Source organism: Polyergus mexicanus, unplaced genomic scaffold (genome assembly GCF_030449975.1).
Source record: "Polyergus mexicanus isolate NDT 795.1 unplaced genomic scaffold, iyPolMexi1.0 SCAF_9, whole genome shotgun sequence".
Classification (NCBI taxonomy): Eukaryota; Metazoa; Arthropoda; class Insecta; order Hymenoptera; family Formicidae; genus Polyergus; species Polyergus mexicanus.
The window spans coordinates 4,428,626-4,454,912 of NW_027223329.1; the positions used below are offsets into that span (position 1 = coordinate 4,428,626).

Here is a 26,287-nt window from a genome sequence, read left to right on the forward strand (position 1 = left end):
TATACCCGAGCGTCTATCGGTAATTGCGTCGTTCGCCCCCGGGTGGGGATAACGACGCGTTGTTTTCGGCGGGTAAATTACGGTAAACGCGTCGCTTCCCCTGGGCGAAACGACGCGGAGTTTCGGCGGGTGACGCTCGGGATCTTCCGGCAGCGCTCGGCGATGCTCGGTCTTCAGCGTAACGGCGGCCGTATAACGGCCGTATGGTTGTTTATCACAACCGCGGTTTTGAGATATTAAAAAGGGCGCTAGGCGCCTCTGCCACTGCCCGGCTGGTGTTCGCCGGGCGGCAGACTTCCGGCTGGCTACGTGCCGGGTAACGATGGGGGGTGCATCGTTACAAGGTTATGAGGTTAACGCATGTATGCGCTACATAGACGCATTAAATTCTACGAAAAATATTATAATATCTTATAACGTTGTAAATGCCAAAAGCGATTATAGGTGATTTCAATACTTAAAAGAGCCAAATTCTCCGAGATTCTTATAGAATATTCTATCGACATTACCATACATACCTTAGTACTTTAAGACGTTGTTAGAGAACAAAGAATTAATGACCGCGTTCAGCAGAAAAAGCGCTCAGTTATTGTCTTGTCGACACTCGACGTTGATTTGTTGGTTCTAAGAAGATATTCACTAATATCTTTACTAAGATCCATTTTTTCAGTTGTAGCGGATGCGAAAAGTCTTATCGAAACGCACTAGTGTGGTAGCGCTATCGTAGCGCTACAGCAGCAGTATCTCGCCGAAACGCTCTCACAATTTTATCGCTACAATTGTAGCGAAAAAACAGTAGCGCTACGGTAACGGTGTCTTACCAAAACGCACTCAATGGCCAGATTGGCTAACCGCTACAGGCCCGTACCACTTAACAACCGCACGCTCACGTATCATTTCATCTTTGTTGTTCACCGAAAGTTAAACAAAGATAGATAATACTCGCAAGCGTTGCGGTCGTTAAGTAAACGCATCCTATGTTAGCGGTTAGTTTGCACTTAGTGAATCCTACTCACTTACGATACGTCGGTTGCGAACTAATCGCAACCGACGTATCGTAAGTGAGAAAAATTATATTCGTAATGTTATTTTCTAAAAAGAAACAGTTTGAATATTTCTGAGACATTTTTAAGACATTTAGATTACACATGGACAGCTGCGGGACCAACATGGCGATCATGAGAAGCATGGAAGGGGTATCGCTTCTCTGATTATATAGGACTCTACAGCTCAAATTGATCTTATATAAATTATAAATTATATCTTATAAATTATTAATAATTATTAATTATATATCTTATAAATTAATCTTTGCTTTAAGGCAAACTGAAAGGGCTACATTATATACTGGGTGGCCCATTTTAATCCATCCAGTCGAATATCTCAAAAACCAAGCCCGGAAGAGAAAAATGTTTCAGACAAAAGTTGTGTGGCTTCAAGGGGGCCATAAGATGGTGACAATGATTTGACCTTGGAAAATCATTTGAAGATCATGTGAAGGTCAACTTTAAAATCTTAAATAGAAACTCCCATTTTTTATTTAGTATTCTTGTAGCTTGCCTCGAGATCTTTTCAAAACACTATAATAAACTATTTTTTTATTCAGTACTTTTTGAGTTATTTTATATTTTAATCTGACATATTTTGATATAAAAAATTAAATATCTCGTAAAATATTTAGTTTTTGATAATCTTACCATAATACTTCTATGTACAGAATAATGAGACAAATCAATTAATATAAAAAAAAATTGTTTTTAAGAAAATTATTTACAATGTATTTTTTTAAACAATTATTTGTTTTTTTTGGCACTAATTAATTTGTCTTATTATTCTGTACATAGAAGTATTACGGTAAAATTATCGAAAACTGAATATTTTACGAAATATTTAATTTTTTATATCAAAATATGTCAGATTAAAATATAAAATAACTCAAAAAGTACTTAATGAAAAAATACTTTATTATAGTGTTTTGGACAGCTCTCGATATCAGCTATAAGAATACTAAATAAAAAATGGGGGTTTCCATTTAAGATTTCAAAGTTGATCTTCACATGACCTTCAAATGATTTTCCAAGGTCAAATCATTGTCACCATCTTATGGCCCCCTTGAAGCCACATAACTTTTGTTTGAAACATTTTTCTCTTCCGGGCTTGGTTTTTGAGATATTCGACTGGATGGATTAAAATGGGCTACTCAGCATATACAGGGTGCCCAGACCACCAGTACACTCCTTTTAAAATGGAAATAAATGGCTTTTATCAAAAATCGCGAACATTTTTTAAGTAAATCAGATATGCTCTATCAAATGGTGACTTTGAACTTGACCTTGAATTTGACCTTGAGGGTCAATTGAAGGTCAACTTTAATTTTTTAAAGGAAAATCCCCTTTTTATTGCATATTTTTGTAGCTTATCTCGAGAGCTTTTCAAAACACTATAATAAAGTATTTTTTTATTAAATACTTTTTGAGTTATTTTATATCTTAACCTGACATATTTTGATATAAAAAATAAAAATATTATCTCGTAAAATATTTAGTTTTCGATAATCTTACCGTAATATTCTTATGTACAGAATAATGAGACAAATCAATTAGTATAAAAAAAAATATATATATATATATACATATACAGGGTGTATCTGAAGTGATGTACTAACTTTTAGGAGAATATTCTAGAAGTCAATATAAGACTTTTTTCCTATGAATATGAGTCCGCAAATGAACCTTTCTCTGGGCTAGAGACCTCTAAAGTTTGAGGAAAAAATTAAAAATTGGTGTATTTAAAAAAAATGGTAGAAGGTTGAAATTTGGTATAGCCTAGTAAATTATGAAGTAAAGTAAGCTACTAAAATCAAAAAATAAAAACCTATATTATGAAAACATTAATTTGCTAAATTCGGAGGTGAGTTCATTTGCGGGCCCATATTCATAAGGAAAAAAGTCTTATTTTGACCTCTAGAATACGCTTCTAAAGTTTAGTGCATCATTTCAGATACACCCTGTAAATATCTTTGTCTTTTTGTCTCTTTTTCTCTCGTTTTCTCTTTTCTCTATCTTCTTCTCTCTCTGTTTTTTTTGCCTATTTTTCATCTTCTTTATTTTCATTAATTTTCTGTTTTTTCACAGCCACTCAAACTTTCAAGATTCGCATGACAGTTTGACCACAAAACACAAAAGATACAAGCATCACTGTGCTTGCGCAATATAATAGCCAATTAAATTTAGGGTCCGAGCATAGATTTTTGCATAAGCGCATAACCATAAGCATAAGGAAATTGATTGGTCCATTTTCTTATGCATATGCTTACGGACCAATCAATTTCCTTATGCTTATGGTTATGCGCTTATGCAAAAGTCTGTGCTCGGGCCCTTAAGGTGCTATTACAGTACCTTAAGGGTGCTATGGCAGCATCGAGCGTCGAGCGTCTGCGTCTACACAGAAATCATTGCGCAGAAATCTGAATGATATAGATTCCATCAGCTTCTTGCTATTAATAGCATGATGAATGATATGAATTCAATCGAGATAAAAGAAATTATGTTCTGATATACATTACTAATATTGAAAATTGATATTTATTTACATTATACTAGGTATTATTATTAAACAAAATATATATAAAACGTTACTATCCCCTAGCTGAATACTAGAATTTAATCAAGGAATAAGGGATATAATTTTTTTTCTGCATGTTTATAACATACTGCTCCTTTAAATCATTTCCTACTTTTAATAATAGTTTTTCAAACTGTGTCATTTTGTCATTTGTGAATCCCTTTTTGTGTCTTATTTATTTGAATATTTCAACCATCCAAAATCTCTTGCTGCATTTGTATTTTTATTTTATTTTAATTTACACTGCCAGAGTAATAACGTTTTAAAATATATTTTTGATTAATAATAATAACACACACACGCACGCACGCACGCACGCATGCATACACACACATATCTATTATATAATAAACTAAACGAAATAAATATAATCCTGGTTAACAATATTCTGCGCAGACGCTTAACGCTCGACGCTCGACGCTGCCATATAAAAGCACCTTTAGGGCTCGTTCCCACTGAGTGCGTCTCGCGTCGCGTCATGCGTCGCGTTACAAGATAGCCAATCAGAACGTCTGTTTTATTGCATCATCTCCGACGCGACCTTCTTGCGCGACGCGTCGATTTGGTTCGTTTGGTTGCTCGACATTCTCGCGTTTGCCATTGTTGGTCACCATGTCCACCGACACAGAAATGACATTTGTAAGTGATATGATAATGATATGCAACAGCATAGTGCTTGGCATAGAAAATAATTGTTTTTCGGATTCTCATTCACTGTGGGCTTCCATAATTCTACAAATACAAACCCAACAAATGACATAAAAATAAAAATAAACAACAGATTGACTTGCTGTGATATAATTAGTAATGGAGAAAAAGTAACTTTAAAAATTTTGATAATAACATAATTTCATACATACATACTATACTCACTCTGTTTCAATCGTATGTCTCCGATATTTAATACACTGTTTTAGGTCATATATACTGTTTTACAGAAAACAGATAATCAGATTTGTACTATATTTTAATTTAAAGGTTATGTTCACATTTATTGCAACCAATAACCTGGCGAACTAGTACATTCTGCGCATGCGTTGATTTGCCGCGACGCGTTCAGTGTGAATAACAAAAAACGCCATGTCTTGAACTGCCGTCGCGTCGCGTCGTGACGCGACGCGAGACGCGCTCAGTGGGAACGAGCCCTTAGGCACAATTTACCTCGTCTTGCAATGGCTTCACACCCCTCGCCGAAACCAAGAGTTTATGCTCGGTCTCTATATTTTCTATGTCTATGGTCTAACGTATTATGTATTATAGTTTTCGCCAAAGTGTGTTAAAGATAATAGTATCGAAGTAATTATAATTTTTTTAATAAATAATGGCGAATTTTACCGAAGATTTATTTGATGTCTTTGACGAGCATGGTGATGATATGGAAATACCGGACATTTCGAAGTAAGTGAGCGGTTCTTATATATATAATACATAACCTAATATTTATAAAAAGCAGCCTCATGACTGTGTTTAATTTTTAATATTATTATTTTTGTAGGAAATTGAAAAAACTATTTTGTACAACAATTTTCTTTTTGGTTGAAATGTCTATTAAAAAAATAAAAAATAAATTAGCATAAGTTTTTATTCTTATTTAGCGTAATTTTTTTTATTTATGTTAACCAAATTTATAGGAAAATCGAACTGGATGCTGGAATAAAGCGACAACTTGACACGGAAGATGATAAATCACTTGTTAAAAAATTGCGACATGATCCTATTCTGGATGACATCAAGTAAGGCTCCATTTTATGTGCCATAAATTCAGTATATTTTATTAATAAATGGAATTATTAGTTTGAATTTTTTAATCAGAGTAATCCGAGATAAAATATATTGACTATTAAACATTTGACTATATAAAGTTAACATAGCAATTTAAAAAAATCGATTATGTTTTTATTACAAAAAAGACTTCCAGAATTTGTAACATCTTAATTGTAAAATTTTATCGCAAAGCGAAGGAATTCAAGTTGATGAAAAAGTCCATCTATTTATTTATATAATAATTATTGTACAATTTTTAAAACAGCATATTATGTATTATAATAGCACTATACATTATATATTATATTATATAATAGCTTTAGTAGTTTATATTTTTGATACCACACTGTACACATTATTTTATGAAATTGCAATAAGTATAATATAGAAATACATATTTTATAATTTTATAATTTTAATTATATTCAATTATTTAATAATATGATATAGAATTGCAAATGGAATTATAATATGCAACTACATTAAACATTATCTCTTCAGCCTAGAAGATGTGGTATGTCGAATAAAAGTACATAATATAGAAACTATGGAATCTTGTATGCACGAAATTGCTATTCCTCCTGAGCAAGAATATATACCTTTAGAACGTAAACAGAGTAAACCAGCCAAAGAATATAAATTTATACTTGATCCATTCCAAAAAGAAGCAATTTTATGCATTGAGAACAATCAGTCGGTTCTTGTTTCCGCTCATACTTCAGCTGGTAAAACTGTCGTAGCCGAGTATGTATCTTACATTTTATTTTAAAAAAATGTCATTTTGAGCAATCTTTCCTAATAGCTTTTCCATTTTATCATCTTGTGATTCATACAGGTATGCAATAGCATGTTCGCTTAAGGATAAGCAGAGAGTAATATATACAACCCCAATTAAGGCATTGAGTAATCAGAAGTATAGAGAATTTCATGAGGAATTTAAAGATGTTGGTCTGGTAACAGGTGATGTTACTATAAATCCAACAGCTAGCGTATTAATTATGACTACCGAAATTTTGCGTAATATGCTGTACAGAGGCTCAGAGGTTTGTTTTATTATTAAAACTATGAAAATACGAAGTGTCTCATTACAATCTAAATATATTATATAAGAAGAAAAATATATATTAATATAATATCTATTTATGTGTATATATGAATTATATAGGTGATGCGCGAGGTTGGTTGGGTGATCTTCGACGAAATTCATTACATGCGCGATAAAGAGAGAGGCGTGGTATGGGAGGAGACGCTTATACTGTTGCCAGATAATGTACATTACGTATTTCTCTCTGCTACCATACCGAATGCACGACAATTTGCAGAGTGGGTGACACACTTGCACAATCAGCCTTGTCATGTGGTTTCAACAGACTACAGACCTACCCCATTACAACATTATATATTTCCAGTTGGCGGCGATGGTATTCATCTGGTCAGTGATAATTTATAAAATCGTGCCTGTTTAAAAGCTCGATAAAAAAGAAAAGAGGAAGATGTGCAATAATATCTATCTACTACATCTATCTATTATAAAACAGGTTGTAGATGAGACCGGTCAATTTAAAGAGGAAAATTTCAACAGAGCCATGGCTTGTCTGCAGAATATAGGTGATGCGGCTAAAGGTGACACGAAAGGACGTAAAGGTGGCTTGCGCGCCACGAACAGTGGACAAACGAATATCTTCAAAATGGTAAAAATGATCATGGAGAGAAATTTCGCCCCCGTGATAATCTTCAGTTTTTCAAAGAAAGACTGCGAGATTTATGCGATGCAAATGGCCAAATTAGATTTGAACACATTAGAAGAGAAGAAATTGGTAGATGAGGTTTTCAATAATGCGATAGATGTCCTTAACGATGAGGACAAAAAGTTACCGCAGGTTACGAACTTGCTGCCACTTTTGCGGCGTGGAATAGGTATTCATCACGGTGGGCTCTTGCCGATTTTAAAAGAGACAGTCGAGATATTATTCGGCGAAGGTTTGATCAAAGCGCTTTTCGCCACTGAAACATTTGCGATGGGCTTGAATATGCCTGCGCGAACGGTTCTGTTTACGGCACCCCGTAAATTTGACGGTAAGGACTTTCGTTGGATCACATCGGGTGAATATATCCAAATGTCCGGCCGTGCAGGCAGACGAGGTCTAGATGACAAAGGGATCGTCATATTAATGATAGACGAACAAGTTAGTCCAGTTGTCGGTAAAGCTATTGTTCAAGGAAAACCAGATCCAATCAATTCTGCCTTTCATTTGACTTATAATATGGTTCTTAATCTTCTCCGAGTGGAAGAGATTAATCCAGAATATATGCTGGAAAGAAGTTTCTTCCAGTTTCAAAATCAAGCTGGTATTCCGGTTTTGTATAATAGTAAGTCATCATTAACGTCGTTAATCTAACAATAAGTTGTTATTCATTAATATTATATTAGCAGTTTAAAAGCTGTGAAATTTAATTGTCAACACTGCCTTGATTCCATTTTTACAGAGATGAAGGAATTATACACTACCTATAATACAGTGAATGTCAAGAGATATGATGAGATTTCTTCTTATCATGATATACGCGAACAACTCGATCGGCTCAGCGGAGAGTTTCGATCATTTTTGACGCAACCAGAGTATTTGGTTCCATTTTTACAACCTGGAAGACTAGTAAAAGTATATATTTATTTATTACGTACATTTCTGCCATCTCGGACGGAATCTTTAATTTGTTCATGCATATTGCAGGTGAGAAACGAGTGTGAAACATTCGATTGGGGCATTATAGTTAACTTTAAAAAGAAAAATCCAAAGAATCCAGTAAAAGATAAGACTATTATTGTCATTGATATTTTACTTCACATATCGAAAAATTCTAAAGAAGGCAATCCAATACCGTGTCGCGAAGATGAAGAAGGCGAAATGGAAGTAGTTCCAGTTTTGCATAATTTAATTTCTCAAATCAGTTCACTCAGGCTATATTACCCGAAAGATCTCAGACCACCTGATAATAGGAAGAGTGTACTGAAAACAATACGAGAAGTAAAAAAAAGATTCCCAGATGGTCCTCCATTACTCAATCCTATTACAGATATGCACATAGAAGACCAAGCTTTTAAAGATATCGTTAAAAAAATTGAAGCGCTAGAAAGAAGATTGTATGCACATCCTTTGCACAAGGTAAGTGATTTGGTATATATGTAGAAAAAAGTGATAATTTGAAACAGAATCTAAATATTGTACATTATGATTTGATTTTTTCGACAGTTCTTATATACATCTATCAAAATAGTTTCTATAATATATCTGTATATATATTTGCAACATATTTTTACATAAAAGATTCTCAAAGCTTCAATATATGCATGCAATATGCTTCGCTTATTATGTGAGATATCTTAATTGTTCAAAATTTGTCATCGTGTATATATTCTTTTTGTCTATAATCTAACTATATATAATTTAAACTTGGTTTTGTAATATTTATAGGATTCTGATGTGAATATGTTATATGAACAATTTTTACACAAGGAGGAATTGGCTACACAGCTTAAGCAGGCCAAGGAAGAATTTAAGCAGGCTAAGTCTATACTTCAGATGGATGAACTTAAATGCAGGAAACGAGTTTTAAGAAGGATGGCATATTGCACGTCGGCGGACATTATAGAACTGAAAGGACGTGTAGCTTGCGAACTGAACGGTGCTGACGAGCTATTAATGACAGAAATGATCTTCAATGGTCTTTTTAATGCTTTAAGCGTGCCACAGATGGTGGCATTAATAAGTTGTTTTGTATGCGATGAAAAATCAAACGAAATGCCTAAAAGCACAGAGGAATTAAGCGGTCCGCTCCGACAGATGCAAGATTTAGCTCGAAGAATAGCGAAGGTTTCAACAGAAGCCAACTTGGAATTAGACGAGGATGCATATGTTGACAGATTTAAACCATATTTAATGGATGTTATATACGCTTGGTGCAAAGGCGCAACGTTCTTACAAATTTGCAAGATGACAGATATATTTGAAGGTAACATATTAGCATGTATATCTTGTGTTGAGATAGTGATAAATCCCAAACTTCTTTTTTTCTTTTCTCTCTGTATTGATATAAATAAAACACATTTCAGGATCTATTATTAGATGTATGCGTCGCTTAGAAGAAGTGCTTCGACAATTATGTCAAGCTGCAAAGGGTATTGGGAATACAGATCTAGAAAATAAATTTAGTGAGGCGATCAAACTTATAAAACGTGATATTGTGTTTGCGGCGTCCTTATATTTATGATGCGAAGAAAAACAAACTAGAGCCACAAAGTAACAATTTCTGTTTTCTTTTTCGTTACACATGCGCACACACACACATACATATACACACATACATATATAGTATATCCCTAGTATATCCAAATATAAATTCTAATGTATTTACCCCTGTTATTTACATAGCCTGATTGCGATGCGTATATAACAAAAAAGACAGATCTTTTTTAAAATTGATTAGAATTCAATTTATTCCTGGGAATTTAAAGTATATAATATATGTATGAATGGAAAAAACTTTTTTTATGAAATAACATTACATTTTTCATATATGACTCCATTGTATGGAAAAAGTTTAGCGTAAAAATGTATACATATTTGCAAGATAAATAGGAGTCTATAATTTGCTGTTTCTATCTCGAAATTGTTAAATAAATACATTTTTGTAGAATATTTGCGACACTTAATTTCTATATTTAAATTTAATTATAACTTATTATTTATCGTTCTTCTAAAATTACTGTTTCCTGTGAACAGAATTTTAGTTCCATCAAGGTGAGTTTTGAGTCCATCGATGTTAACTGGAACAAAGTACACAAATTTGTTGATATATTGACATGTTATAAATATTTTGAATAACGTTTTATAAAAATAGAATCTTTACTGAGAGATTAGTTTTATTTCAAGCATACAAAGAATATAATCTAATACAAATTATAAATAAATATCTACATTATAAGAACTTAAATGCTTACATCATCTACTTACATCCCTTCGAGGCCAACTAGACAAGAGTTTATATTCTTCTGTAGGATAACCCTCCACAATAAGAAAATTAAAGAGCGTTTGTAACGGCGTGTCCGATTGAAATTTACGTTCCAGGAATTTCCCAGCTGGAAGTCGTACTCTTACTTTCATTACACCATCGCCGGCTCCCTGTTGCGGCTCAGGTGGTAAACTGGACTCTACAGCTTGTCTGTGAGCTTCTTTCCTCGCTTCTTCTGCTAGCCTTTCGTTTTCGGCTTCTTCTTTCTTTTTCTTCTCAAGTTCTTCTTGCATCTGTTTCGCTTCTTCTTTTGCTCTTAAAATATGTTGTAAATATTACATTTATTGTTCAATGTAAAATCTCTATGTTCTGTGCAAATATTGTACATACAGATATATATATATATATATATATATATATATATATATATATATATATACATATATTTTATTTACAGGGTGTTTCAAAGTTAAATGATCAAATTTTGTCAGTATGTTCTATGAGTAATAAGGAAAAAAAGTTTCTTTAATTTTTCATTTCAAACTGCCGTCCTCTCTTTCTAATGTAAGATTGACATTGTTGGGAAATGGAATTTAACACGCTACGAATTTTTTATTTTTAGTTTAATGAATGCATCATTGAGCCTGTCTGTCTATCAGTTTCAATCATGAATCACACAATTCTTATATGGTACACTATTGTTTTCATATTCTCCCATAGATAAAAGTCTAACAGTGTAAGATCTGGTGATCTCGGGGAACCAAACAATTGGTCCTACTTAGAAAAACATCACTGATCTACTCTTACATTATAGTGTCCGCTGTGTAAAAGCTATCATTTGCTATTTATGTTTATTTTTGTTGTAATGTTTTAATAAAAAGTTTCCAGACCTATGTTTATATTACATTCTTTTTCTTATTTCTACTTATAGAACATATTGGCGAAGTTTTATTGTTTATCTTTAAAACATCATGTATAATGAATTTTGAATTTTTTTTTTTTTATTACCTATCAGCTGCCAAACTTTCTTGATATGCCTTGTCTTGTTCTTGTTTAACTCTTTCTCTAGCCTGTCGTTCTTCTTCTACGCCAATATCAGCTCGTCTTTGTTCCTATATTTTAACAAGGATAATAATTGTATAAAATTTGTATTTACATACTCATAGTTTGATAGAACAATGCAATATGCTTTATATATTTATAACAAATAACAATATTTCTCAATAGCATATAAAATAATCGCACTTCTTACTTGAAATATATCGACGGCTTGTACCAAGTTTGTTAGTAACTCATTAACTCCCACATTGCCATGTACGATAGTAAATATCTCTGTATTAGATCTAGATCTCATAATAATCATTAAAACTGGCAAAGTATCAACATCTATGCTTGACACAGCCAATGAACCAACAGTACCAAGAGTTTGAGTTACGGAATATAGAAACCTGAGAATTAAACAAGCATTTAATAGTTGTTTGATAAATTCAGCTATTTTTTAAATATATGATATTATTTATATAAATGATACCTTTCTTTATTAGATTCATATGTGATATCCCAACCCCACACTATAAAATTTGCCGAGAGAAGTTGAAGCACAGTTTCAAAGCCTAACAATTGAGTACAAAAAACGTTCGCTAATACACTATTATCATGATGCAAATACACAGCTAATAATTTTCTCTGTAACATGAAAAGTACACTTCGGTTTCAGATATTTGTAATGAAAACAATATTTTTGTGGCACAAGATGTAAGACAAGATGTATAAACCTCTTTTGCTGGTTTCAGACATGATTCCTTCAGGGCATCTTCGAATGTACCAGCAAAAAATTCCGGGTGTGCTGGGCCATACCGTTTCTCGAATTGCTCCGCAAAATGTAATGTGCCCATCACCTCATCCACTACATTTTCTGGCACTTTTAATAAAAAAGTCTCATTCATTGTTTTACCAATATTAGGCGCATATCGCACCACTTAAATAAAACATAGCATTTTTATTATGTTTCTATATATACTCACTGAGATGCTCTACTTTAGTAGATTTAACATCATCTATGAAAATATCATCCTCGACAGTAAATGTTTCAGGAACATCTTCAAATTCTTCCACATCCTCTGGTTCATCTATGGAACTATCGCTGTCAATCAAATCTATAATCTTCTAAACACAGAGAGAAAGAGAGAAAGAGAGAGAGAGAGAGAGAGACAAATATTATAAATTTTTATATATAAATTTATTGTTATAAAAAGAGTGAATTTATTCTGAATGAGATATTACCTTCTTTTCTTCCTTTGCAGGAAGTTTTCCAACAGATAAATCATGTTCAGGGTAACAAATCCCACTTTGTGCCAGTATTACATTATCATCCTTCAATGAACTAGGCCAACCTTTCCATTGCTGATTTCGTACAGGTACATCTATTAATGAGTAGATGTCTGTCTTCACTTCTAATACAGTACGTGTACCAGGGAATTTCAGATTGTATGTTTTATTATGTACTTCATCCTTTACATTCAAAGTGTAAGTTTGAATCATACGATCCGACAGGCTTACCCTTAAATTGGGGAAAAAAAAAACTTTATTATTAACAATCACAAAATTGTATTAAAGTAAAATTTTACAACTTACGTCTCGTGAGATGAATCACCATCTTGTGATAATGATGACAGGTACAATGTATTTTCTCTAGGCAGGTCTAATGTTTGCAATATTGTATTCGATGTTTGGGGTTCCTTTTTCCAACCATGAAGATGTTGTTGACAGGGTGCTATATTTGTTTTATACCATATAAATTGCTTAAGATCTTCTAAAAAATATATTCCGATATTAGTAATTATACTTATTTATGTTAATTACAAATCTTTAAGTATCAACAATTCTTTTTTATCAATAATCCTTACTTACTCAAAGTGGATAATTCAGACATATTTATTTTATAAACATTATCAAGATAGTTAATGTGGAATGTAAGTGTTCTATTCCTCATGCAACTTTTAGGTCTACTTGTTCCAGGTTTTGCACTTTCCACTACATCTGCTTTTGTTGTCCCTATCTTTTTTGAGCTTTGTGCAGTTTGTAATTTTGACGAAGAAGAAGAATGTGGTGTTACTTTAATTTCCTCTATCATTTCTATATCCGATGTCATTTCAGAGGGTAATTGTTGTGTACCTTGAGGCATTGCTTTATTTATTGCAGCCTGTATGAAAAAATATGTGTCTTAATGTATAAAACTTATTATTACAATTTTATGACTTTGTTATAACTTATATCTACCAATAGATCCCAGTTTGTTTCTTCCAAATATAAAATAGCTTCTCCGAAATCATCGATTCCAGTACATGCCTACAAATGTGATATAAAATTTATACTTGGATATCTCTTGAGATGTATTCGATTTAAGAATCTGCATTTTTTTAAATCGTAAAACGTAATAATCTATTTGTTACAAGCACCGATAATATTCTTGATTAAAATAAAAAATATATAATATAAAAGTAAAAAATTAAAATAAAATCTATATAATGATAAAAATTTCTCGTATTTCAAAAACAATAACTTATAAAAATGACATAACAAAAAAATCGATAGTTTTCGCAATATTTAGTAATATTTGTAAATTTACAATGTTAAGAGATACAAGATCGAATATGAAAGGACCATATTTGATTGCTCGATTTGTTTCGAGTACTTGTAACAATTTCGCAAAAAAAACAGAAGAAAAAACTTGCTTCAAGTATCCAATTATCACAATGTCATCTAAACGAAACAACCATAACCTAACAATTAGCATTTACGTTTATGTGAGCAAAGTTCAGCAGAAAATCAGCTGGCTTACCTGAAAATCAGCCAGTATCGCATCTCGGTTTTCAGCCATCGCAATGAAATTCGGATGCTGAAATAATGCGGGATAATCTCTCGTGCGAGAGAATAAAAGAATGAGAGAAAAAGTTGCGACTCTCACCTTCACTACTATCTTAAGACTATTGCAAATATGAATAACGGCGAGCCATTGACGTCTTAAACCAAAGTCACGAAATGTCCATATAGGATACGCGGCGTCATATCACACTATAATCAAATATAATGCATTAGTGCAACACTACGTATCGGTACCTTTTCGATGTTGGAGCAAAGCTGTCTATAATCATCACTGAACTATATACCATACTGGAACGCGCACGGCTTTGCTGATTGGCGGCCAAAAATATGGGACTGCAAGAGTTGTCGCTTCTCAGATCTGTTCTTGTCTATCTAACTACGTCGACCACGTGACCAGATGTATTATTCATTCTAAAACCATTCTTATAGTTTGATGTGCAGTTTTTTAAGATAGAAGACCACTTTTTATATTTATTTTAATTCTCTGCTTCTTAACACGTTTTCGATCATCTAACATAGAAATAAATATTCGCGTGGTATCACAAATCGTGTGTGATTGCGTGGCAGGACGATGTTTACAGTCATGGTAGTTTACGGTAAAAAGAGACAGCTCTGAAAAGCTGCAGCTATCCTTTAGTGGCCGCAGTAGTAGTGGTGGGGGTATAGCCGTGCGTGTTCCAGTATGGTATATAGTTTAATGATAATCATATGCGAGCAGGGTTGGATAGATTTTAAGCGGGGAGCACATACTTGTGCATAAGTGATAATCATAAGGAAATTGATTGGTCCATTTCCTTATGCATAAGGAAATTGACCAATCAATTTCTTTATGCTTATGATTATGCGCTTATGCAAAAGTGTGTACTCTCTGCTATATATTCCATAGACGTAAGAAATATCTGGACGGAGCGTATTGCTGCGGATTTGAAAACAAAAGGGAAAAAGGATTGAAAGTTTTAATGTAAAGGCCATTACATACAAAATTCCATAAGGACATAAAACGTAAGCGTAAAAAAATTGATCAATCCCAATCAATGGGCTTTCAGTAAAAGTAGAGGAATTACGGAGAGTCAAATACTCGATTGGAATTGGTCCATTTTCTTACGCTTAAGGGCATATTAAGGCCCGTCTACATAGGACGCAACACGCCAGACGCAGCTTACAAGCAGGTATTCATAATCAGTTCTTATATTTAAGACCGCCTTAAGTAATATCTTAAGATGCTAATACGGCTCTGTGATTGATTTAGGACATATTAAGATTATGCTTAAGACGATCTTATATATAAGAACTAACTATGAATACCGGCCTGCGAGCTGCGTCTGGCGTGTTGCGTCCTATGTAGACGGGCCTTTACACTACGGGTTGCGGACTCGGTTGCGGTTGGTGTTACAGTTGATGATTACGGATTGACCAATCAGAACAAACAGCTTGTCAATTGATTGATTATCCGCAATTATCAACCGTAACTCCAATCGTAACCAAACCGGCAAACCGTAGTGTAATATGGCCTTTACATCTTATATATTTCGGAATTTTGTGTGTGATGACCTTAAGTCCGGATCTACAATAGGTGTAGTAAGTTTTTAGCTTTAAAGCCCGGTCTACAATAAGTTGTTAGTCGTAAGCAAATTGATCAACCACAGTCTATTGTTCCAAGAATATTCTAGGAATAATCGACTGTGGTTAGTCAATTTGTTTGCGACTAACGACTAAAGGCCATATTATATTACGAGTTGCAGGCTCGGTTAAAGTGCCTTTACATGGCATCAAGTGTCGAGCATCGAGCGTTAAGCGTCTGTGCAGAATATTGTTACCCAGAATTATATTTATTTTGTTTATTTTATTATATAATAGATATGTGTGTGTGTGTGTGTGTATGTGTGTTATTATTATTAATCAAAAATATATTATAAAACGTTATTACTCTGGCAGTGTAAATTAAAATAAAATAAAAATACAAAGGCAGCAAGAGATTTTGAATGGTTGAAATATTCAAATAAATAAGACACAAAAAGGGATTCACAAACGACAAAATGACACAGTTTGAAAAACTATTATTAAAAGTAGGAAATGATTTAAAGGAGCAGTATGTTATAAACATGCAGGAAAAAAAATTATAAAAATTACATCCCTTAATCCTTGATTAGATTCTAATATTCTGCTAGAGGATAGTAATGTTTTATATATATTTTGTTTATATAATAATATCTATTGTGTATAATATAAATAAATATCAATTTTCAGTATTAATAACCCAGCGAACCAAGATATAATTGTTATATAATATGTACGTAATAAGAGCACGTGTTACATCTATGTTATATAGTAGATATATTCGGTGTTTGCTGGGTAATATGTATCAGAACATAATTTCTTTTATTTCGACCGAATTCATATCATTCATCATGCTATTAGCTAGAAGCTAGAATCTATCTCATCCAGATTCCTGCGCAATGATTTCTGTGTAGACGCAGACGCTCGATTCTCGATGCTCGATGCTGCCATGTAATGGCACCTTTACGGTTGGAGTTACGGTTGATAGTTACGGTTTGACCAATCAACCGACAAGCTGCTTTGGTCTGATTTGTCAATCCGTAATCGTCAACTGTAACACCAACCGCAACCAAGCCCACAACCTATAGCGTAATACGGTCTTTACGATTCGTTGTAGACCGGGAATAAGAAATTGATCAATCAAGTATAAAGAGAATACTCGACTGTAATTAGTCAATTTCTTAAGGCTTAGGGCTTACTATACCTATTGTAAATCCGGACTAACGGATATGAACAATCAAGATGGCGGAGCAGCCAATAATTACCATAGACATAGCAAGTACAAACTGCTTACGAGGTTTTTTTTTTATTGAGATATAAGCATGGTGACGTCGACCGTATAGCCATCTTCCATCTACGTTTTACATTAAATTTTGTGGTAAATTGTCGATACATAACATTTAAAAGTATGTATGTCGGTTATAAAATGAAATAACAAAAAAAAATTAAAATTAAAATTAACACAAAGAATGGGTGTTTAAATTAACCATAATAAATCAAGGCAACACTAGTAATATAAAGGTAACTTACCCAGACAGCACAAGGATGTCCTTAGGACGTCCAAAGGGCATCCAGGACATATATGTAGGATATCCTCAGGATATCCCATTGTAATCCTCAGATCTCCTCTGGATGTCCTGAGGAAGAGTAAATGATAGCCGTATATTAACCTCTGGAGAATCCAGGGAGATCCTGTGGAACATCCTAAGGATTTTTATAGGATATGTTAGGGATATTTTTCGTATGTTTCAAGGAACAAATTTTAAAATTTAAATATAAATTAAAATTATGTTTTGTTATTTACTGCCAATATTAAAAATCTATTAAAAATAGTTCACCGTTCTTTAATATTTGAGGCTTTCGTGCTGTACATGAATATTTTAAGTTTGGCTCCCGGGTTTGAGTTGTGTAATATTTTCTAAACAATCCAATATCTGAATTCCCTATGTTGGCATTGCATCAGATATTGAACTGATAGAAAATAATTACATTTGTAATTTCCTGTCAGTTGCTCTTTGCAAGCTTTATATAATTCTCATGACCAAATCTCAAATACGAGTTCGCGTGTCGCATAGCGGTAAACAAACGAACTAGCGGTTGAATACTATTCCCAGACAGCACAAAACATCCTCAGGATCATCCTGAATATGTCCAGGACGGTTCAGGACATTTGTAGGATGTTTTAAGATATTATTATAAATATATTTATAAAAGTTTAATATGCATACATAATTATTTTTAGTTGTGTCGGCTATTTTATATAATTTAGAAATCTTAAGTATTATAATAAGTATTAATGTCCTATAAATGTCCACTGGATAACCCTTGGATGTCTGTAGGATATATCTGCTCTGTCTATTATATTGGATGTCTTTTGGATTTCCAGAGGACATATACCCAGTCAGCCAGGTCTGTTCTAACAGATATTGCCAAGTGCTTGCTACAAATTATTGTCAGCAAAAAGGCTACAAATTTGGTACAAGAGTTGTTATTACCGATTAAGCTGGCAGATTGCCGGCAAGAATCAAGCAATGCTTGCTAACATAACTACACAGCAAATTGGCGGCAGAAACCGAGCAAAGCTTGCTGACATGACTGACATCAGATTGTCGGCAAAAACTGAGCAGGATCTAGAGTGCGCAATCTGATGGCAAATTGGCAGCAAAAACCGAACAAAATCTGCAGCTTATTACAAAGTATTATAAAATAGTTCAGTCGCTTATCGCTATGCGGCGCGTTATTCATTATCTATACCCGTATTCAAATTCTTGTCATGAGTGTATATAAAGCCTACAAAATGCTAATAATATTATAATATATATATTTCTATCAGTTCAATTTTTGACACAATTCTTATACAGGAAATTCAGATATTGAATTGATTTTTTGCAAATCGGACAGATAATTGTTCGATTTTCACTTATTCAAACAATTTCTGTCCAAAAAGATCTTTAATTTTATAAATTAAGTTATTTGAATTTACCTATATGTTTTAACATATTAATATATGATTTTATATAATGTCTAATTATCTAATGGTCATTTTATGACCAAAACTTATCATCATTTTGTTACTTAGGGTTAAGGCTTTAAATCTATTTAAATATATACTTTTATATGAATGGCCAAAAGCTGCAGAATTTGTTCGGTTTTTGCTGACAATCTGCTATCAGATTGTCTTGCGCAGATCTTGCTCGATTTTTGCCATCAATTTGACATCAAATCATGTCAAGCTTTGCTCGGTTTTTGCCGTCAATTTGCTGTCAGGTTATGTCAACAAGCTTTGTCACCAAAACACAAGCTTAATGCGGACACAGATGGCACTGGATTTGTTACCAAGTTTTGAGCGAATTTGATGCCAATTTGGCAACAATTTGTTATCAAATTGCTTACTGGGTACATGTGCAATTAATTGTTAACATTAATTTCGTTTAATATTAATAATTGAGTTTGATGCGCACATTTTCATATATCCAAAATTATTATTTATTTAATATTTCATGAGAAATGTTACCGTTCGCAACATTCCAAAAACTTTACAAACAATAGTATTCAACCGCTAGTTTGTTTGTTTACCGCTATGCGACACGCAAACTCGTATTTGAGATTTGGTCATGAGAATTATATAAAGCTTGCAAAGAGCAACTGACAGGAAATTACAAATGTAATTATTTTCTATCAGTTCAATATCTGATGCAATGCCAACATAGGGAATTCAGATATTGGATTGTTTAGAAAATATTACACAACTCAAACCCGGGAGCCAAACTTAAAATATTCATGTACAGCACGAAAGCCTCAAATACTAAAGAACGGTGAACTATTTTTAATATTAGATTTTTAATATTGGCAGTAAATAACAAAACATAATTTTAATTTATATTGAAATTTTAAAATTTGCTCCTTGAAACATACAAAAAATATCCCTAACATATCCTATAAAAATTCTTAGCATGTTCCACAGGATCTCCCTGGATTCTCCAGAGGTTAATATACGGCTATCATTTACTCTTCCTCAGGACATCCAGAGGAGATCTGAGGATTACAATGGGATATCCTGAGGATATCCTACATGTATGTCCTGGATGCCCTTTGGACATCCTAAGGACATCCTTGTGCTGTCTGGGTTGTTTGTAAAGTTTTTGGAATGTTGCGAACAGTAACATTTCTCATAAAATATTAAATAAATAATAATTTTGGATATATGAAAATGTGCGCATCAAATTCAATTATTAATATTAAACGAAATTAACGTTAACAATTAATTGCACATGTATATGTCCTCTGGAAATCCAAAAGACATCTAATATAATAGACAGGGCAGATATATCCTACAGACATCCAGGGGTTATCCAGTGGACATTTATAGGACATTAATACTTATTATAATACTTAAGATTTCTAAATTATATAAAATAGCCGATACAACTAAAAATAATTATGTATGCATATTAAACTTTTATAAATATATTTATAATAATATCTTAAAACATCCTACAAATGTCCTGAACCGTCCTGGATATATTCAGGATGATCCTGAGGATGTTTTGTGCTGTCTGGGAACTATGACAATATAACTTAAATGTAACATGTTATATAACAAGTGTTATGTAAATATTATTTTGATGATACAATATATAACATTTATTTATTTGTAATATATTTTATTATAAAAAAAATATATATATATATATATATATTGTATGATTATCTAATATATTTTATTTTAAAGATATTAATTTTAAAAAATTAAGTTAAATAAGGTAAATAAATACAATTATTAAATCAATTATATAAGTTTGTGATTACAAAAATAAGTTTTGGCACCACACTAAAAGGCTGCGGGAAAACGCTATTATTGAAGCATTTCATAAATAACCAATCAGGATAAAGAAATCTCTAATTCTTTTTATCCTGATTGGTTTCAAACATTTTGAAGGATCTCTATATTAGCGTCTTCCTGCATAAAAATAAAGATAGGAAGCAGCATGAGCCCATCGCCCATGACGCCGCGCCGATCGAGACAACGAGATCCCAGAATTCCCGGGTCTAGGTTCGAGTCATGACTCATCGACTCGGTAGTGAGCGGGGATGACGCAATATAAGCGTGAATTGCGTATATGTGATGCGCAGAGCGCTACGAGCATTACATGTACGCGGTTCACGTTTGTGTGTGTTATCCCCTCCACTGTCGAGCCGGTGAGCCGGGACCTCGTTCTGGCATTACTAGTCGAGACTGGTAAAAACGAGCAACGGTTGTCGAATACAGACGTAAAAAGATTAACTCGCGTGATTAATGGGAAGTTCCAAAATTCGTTCGCAAAATTCCATTTTTCTGTTGTGCGCGTTTAAAGGATCTCTTCGCCATAAAGCCTATGAGGCTTGCCAGCTTCGAGAATTTCAAGTGCGTGATAACTATGTGCTGGCAGACACATCGGTACATCGCAACACATTCGGCAGTTCGGCCATATTATGTTCGAGAAAATTCGTGCGCAGTTCGTGCTTGCTTAAATATAATCTGTGAAATAAACGCTTCTCGTTGTCTAAATCTTTGTGAAATTGACAATATATTTTTATATGTAAATACAACAATTATTTTTTTATTTTTTTTTTCGATATCACTTATAAGTCAATACGCACACATACATATACACACATTCACACATATCTACTGTGACGTGACATTTTTGGGACGTCCGTCACAAGGGCCGAATGGCCAGATCGGGAGCGGTTTTTCGGGGGCCTGCGTCTTCCTAATTTAGGGAGAGAGCGGCCCGATGGTCAGATCAGCGGGATCTGACTTTCGGTTAGAAAAAATCGAAAATGTAAGCTCGAGAAGAGCCCGCGAATTGGTTGTTGGCACGAGGTCGAACGGCGGGATCCCATCCGGCGGAAGAAGAGGAAGAAAGAAGAGCGGGAGTCCAGGACACCAAGGACACAGGAGACGTCAGGTCGTAATTGTTAACTATTAAAAGACACTTTTGGTGGCTAGTAAACATCGCTGCCGGTAATGTATATTTTTTATGGCAGGAAAGGAGAGCGGAGGGCCGGAATAATCCGGCCAAAGGGGAGGCCACTCCACCCGCACGAAGCGAGGGAGTCCCAAGGACGGAGCGACGAGCGGACTCTCAATCCGGAACCTATTCCATCAAATAGGGAAGAGAGCCGATCGGGCGCAGCCATAAGCCCGCACTTTTAAGCCGAACAAGAAAATCTTGGAAACTCCGGGGCGATGAACCCACCAACACGGCCGTGATGACAACAAGGATCGCGAGGACCGCAGGACGGCCCTGCGTAACGCGAAAGCGCCACAAGTGGCGCGATAGCGATTTATCGCGCCGAAGTGTCTCCTGCAGGACTCTCGCTCGGCACTGTTCGGCGAGCCTTGAGGAAGGACGCAGGTCGCCCAGAGCGTACGAGCGAGAACGAGATCGCTAAGGAAAGAGCCGAAATATTCCTGCCGGTGGGACGAGCGTCGTCGACCCGAATTTGCTGCCGATTTATTGTAGGTAATTAATTCGGATGAGTCGCGCCTTTAATAGTTGTCGAGCCACGCGCTTTGGTGGATTAATTTGGTGAATAGTTGGTAGATTAAGTCGCACGGCCGACGGGCACATGTCGCTCATCCGAATTATGTAAAATAGGCTCTCTCTATTCATTTCGCCGCCGCCGGCAGTCATTAATGTTAGTCTCGCGTTTGTGATAATTGGATGTTGCGCATTATCGGGATTTTGCAGTTGCGCGATCGATATTCCGACTCGCGCAGAATATTGCGCCGCGCGACTCGTACACCACAGTCGTTATCGATAGTTTCCGTATTGTTTCTGTGTATTGCTAGCGCGTGTTTTGTGAGTATTGTAAGAAATTAGAGTCAGAAGGAAGCGAAATCCTAAAAATTCGTACAAGAAATCTATCGGGTGTCTTTGAGCCCGCTATTAGTTTCCGTGAGTCCTGCGAATTAGATATTCGGTATTTCAACGGAAAGGTCACCGTCATTGTTATTGAGACGTATATCGACTTACCGCGAGCCGGACCAACGGACCGATTTGAGTCGTGCAACCTAGTATTTTCTATTATATCGAAGCGGATTCACGAGCGTGCGTAAAGTAGTTACCGGCGCATTCGAGAGATTTCTTTAGCTGTCGCGGCCTAATTAAGTCTCGTACGGCGGAAATCCTCGCGGCCGAAAAGTCGAGTTAGAGCGCGTAAGACGCCCGGTAATTTGATACTGTTGCGCACGGTCGTGCCGATCTCCGCGGAAATGATGTATCTTATTCGCCTGTAAAATAATTACTGTCATCCAAGGCTATTATTTATACGAACTGCTCTATACTCTTGTTTCTTTCGTTTTAAATATATTATTGTTATCTTTGTTTTAATCGACCGAATGCTCATTTTGGCTCCCGTGTTCTCGACTCTCAAGATTTCTCCCGTCTTCCCCGAACCCCCCCCTCTACCATTTCGGGTATACTGAATAGCCGCGGAATTTTGCCGTCGCGTTAATTATCGGTCGCGCGATTATCTTTTGGTGTTGCGTTTATGGTGAATGGTGTGGCCTGCCGTACCTGGCGCCCAACTTGGTTTATTTTGCGATTCCGGGAATTTTTGTGGATCGCGAGATCGATATTTGAAATACGCGCCGAAGGTGTACCGTGAGCATCGGAGAACCGCCCGCCGAATAAATAATTATTAATTAAATAATTTTAAAAGAAATTTACGGTTACACTACATACTTATATTTTCATACAATTCAAATATTAATACAACGATATACAAGTGTTCTTATTTAGAATTTGTGTTACAATGTTCTACGATATTAAGGATTGTTACTGCAACTACGCTTACCTCTTTGTTGGACGCAAAGACATTTCGCACATTAACATTTGTGTAAAGTGTGCGTTCCACAGTCATCCGACAGTTCAGATATACTTTTTAATGTACCCATACAGCACTGAAGCTTGCAACAACATTGCTGCAACATTGTAATATTGCATATTGCAGTTTAATGTTGCAGAAATATTGCAAAGACATTATTTTACAATATAACTTTAGCAATGTTACAGCAACATTCCGAAAATATTACAAAAAAAGTATTCAATAATCGCTAGTTCATTCGTTTATCACTATGCGGCGCATGTTGCGCTATCTATTCCGCATTTAATTTTTAGTCAAGATGATTATATAAAGTTTACAAAGAGCGGCTAGTAAGATTAAAAAGATATAATAACTATTTTTGTTAATTTAAGTCGTATGATATGACCCCAATACAGGGGCTCAGACATTGGACTAAGAATTCTTTTAATAGTTTCTATTCTTATATAAAATCAAAAATTTGATAATAATTTTCTAATATGCAAGATACTTCAGATTTTAATAAATAAATTTTGAGATTATATAAAGACAAGAGAGATGTGAAAAAACTCGTATGCATAAATTCACCACAATCTTTTTGCATCCGGATATCTGAATATTTCGGATACAAAGAAATTGTGAATTTACACAATTGCAAATTGAGTTTTTTCTTATTTCTCTTAGATATTCTCTGTCACTGAAGGAAGTCAAATGTATACTGAAAAATTTACATTTTATAATTTCGTTATTATTATAATACAGAAAATCTATATACACGCTAGATCCTGACTCTTATAAGCCTAATTTCTTATTATTTTTTTCATATGTTAAGAATATTATGTTGATAAATATACATAAAGCATTATTGCATATATATTATATTGTTATATTGCTGCAATATTATATTGCAATATTTCTGTAGGCGGACATTTTACTGTTGCTGCAATATCATAACAACGTTGCAGCAACATTTCGCAATGTTTCTGCAATATTGCAATCTTGCAGAAAAATGTTGCTGCAATGTTATTGCAATCTTGCGGTGCTGTATGGGTAAGTACAACAATTATTTCTTTAATTTTTTTCAAATCCGCTTATAAACCAATACGCACACATACTGATATTATGAAAGGTAGCACTTTTATTGTTAATATTTATTACACGCGTGTTTATTAAATATGTACATTAAATTATATATTTTTTTACAGAAATAATTTTAGATCAACATACATTAACAGAAAGATAACTAGATGATTTTGTAGCGAAATGGTTCCGGTTTGGCAAACAAAGGTTTCATAGAGAAATCAATAATTTGGAAGGCTAAAATCAACTATAAGACTTTTTACCAAACATTTTTTAAAAGAGAAGTTCTTGAAAAAAGTATCGCAAAAAATATTTTTTTTGAAGCTTTAAACTCTAATAGATTATATAATTATAGTATATAAATATAAATATATATAGTGTGTACATATATATAGTATATAGTTAATATTCAATATTCTCCCAAATTTTGTTACAAAATAAGTATATAAATAGTTATTCAGTACAAACTTTTATTTTCGTTATAAAATAAGTATATATAGAATATATATATGTTTATATCCAAAATAAATTTTTATTTTTGTCTTTTAACAGAATTATAATCATAATCACATTAAACGTTATTAAAATTTCTAATTTCTATGTATTTTATTTTAAAACCCAACTTAACCTAATTAATTACATAAAATATATATATAACATATATATAATTAATTATAGTTATATAAACATTATGCAGTTACTTTACAGTTATATAACAACCCAGTAAGCAATTTGATAACAAATTGTTGCCAAATTGGCATCAAATTCGCTCAAAACTTGGTAACAAATCCAGTGCCATCTGTGTCCGCATTAAGCTTGTGTTTTGGTGACAAAGCTTGTTGACATAACCTGACAGCAAATTGATGGCTAAAACCGAGCAAAGCTTGACATGATTTGACGTCAAATTGATGGCAAAAATCGAGCAAGATCTGCGCAAGACAATCTGATAGCAGATTGTCAGCAAAAACCGAACAAATTCTGCAGCTTTTGGCCATTCATATAAAAGTATATATTTAAATAGATTTAAAGCCTTAACCCTAAGTAACAAAATGATGATAAGTTTTGGTCATAAAATGACCATTAGATAATTAGACATTATATAAAATCATATATTAATATGTTAAAACATATAGGTAAATTCAAATAACTTAATTTATAAAATTAAAGATCTTTTTGGACAGAAATTGTTTGAATAAGTGAAAATCGAACAATTATCTGTCCAATTTGCAAAAAATCAATTCAATATCTGAATTTCCTGTATAAGAATTGTGTCAAAAATTGAACTGATAGAAATATATATATTATAATATTATTAGTATTTTGTAGGCTTTATATATACACTCATGACAAGAATTTGAATACGGGTATAGATAATGAATAACGCGCCACATAGCGATAAGTGACTGAACTATTTTATAATACTTTGTAATAAGCTGCAGATTTTGTTCGGTTTTTGCTGCCAATTTGCCATCAGATTGCGCACTCTAGATCCTGCTCAGTTTTTGCCGACAATCTG

The 26,287-nt window shown here is 33.8% G+C and overlaps 2 protein-coding genes across 4 annotated transcripts; one reads left to right on the top strand and one right to left on the bottom strand.

Moving 5' to 3' along the window:
- Positions 1-4,585: 4,585 nt before the first annotated feature.
- Positions 4,586-10,322, top strand: Mtr4 (exosome RNA helicase Mtr4). The gene is made up of 10 exons (XM_070301163.1): positions 4,586-5,022; positions 5,256-5,357; positions 5,890-6,132; positions 6,224-6,431; positions 6,554-6,820; positions 6,927-7,758; positions 7,876-8,048; positions 8,121-8,552; positions 8,862-9,399; positions 9,500-10,322. The coding sequence occupies exons 1-10, from the start codon at positions 4,946-4,948 to the stop codon at positions 9,655-9,657; spliced, it is 3,030 nt and encodes a 1,009-aa protein (XP_070157264.1). The 5' UTR covers positions 4,586-4,945; the 3' UTR covers positions 9,658-10,322.
- On the bottom strand, positions 9,475-14,545 carry Casp (Fas associated factor casp). Of its 3 annotated transcripts, none has more exons than XM_070301165.1 (12): positions 14,240-14,545; positions 13,678-13,746; positions 13,309-13,600; positions 13,033-13,210; positions 12,682-12,958; positions 12,423-12,561; positions 12,174-12,319; positions 11,930-12,084; positions 11,651-11,846; positions 11,407-11,510; positions 10,401-10,713; positions 9,475-10,213 (listed from the first exon to the last, which is right to left on the bottom strand). In XM_070301165.1, exons 1-12 carry the CDS (start codon positions 14,276-14,278, stop codon positions 10,133-10,135), a joined length of 1,989 nt encoding a protein of 662 aa, XP_070157266.1. In that variant the 5' UTR covers positions 14,279-14,545; the 3' UTR covers positions 9,475-10,132. The 3 variants fall into 3 exon arrangements, with proteins under 3 accessions (XP_070157266.1, XP_070157265.1, XP_070157267.1); XM_070301164.1 differs by having other exon boundaries at positions 12,423-12,564; XM_070301166.1 differs by having other exon boundaries at positions 10,128-10,213; positions 10,388-10,713; positions 12,423-12,564.
- Between the last annotated feature and the right edge of the window lie 11,742 nt (positions 14,546-26,287).

Excerpts from the sequence above, each read along its gene's own strand:
- Mtr4 (XM_070301163.1), top strand. The coding sequence starts at position 4,946 with ATGGCGAATTTTACCGAAGATTTATTTGATGTCTTTGACGAGCATGGT. Across the intron at positions 6,432-6,553 it reads TGCTGTACAGAGGCTCAGAG|GTGATGCGCGAGGTTGGTTG; the intron begins GTTTGTTTTATT and ends TGAATTATATAG. Across the intron at positions 8,049-8,120 it reads AACCTGGAAGACTAGTAAAA|GTGAGAAACGAGTGTGAAAC; the intron begins GTATATATTTAT and ends TGCATATTGCAG.
- Casp (XM_070301164.1), bottom strand. The coding sequence starts at position 14,278 with ATGGCTGAAAACCGAGATGCGATACTGGCTGATTTTCAG. Across the intron at positions 13,601-13,677 it reads AAACAAACTGGGATCTATTG|GCTGCAATAAATAAAGCAAT; the intron begins GTAGATATAAGT and ends TTTTTCATACAG. Across the intron at positions 13,211-13,308 it reads GTCTGAATTATCCACTTTGA|AAGATCTTAAGCAATTTATA; the intron begins GTAAGTAAGGAT and ends TATATTTTTTAG.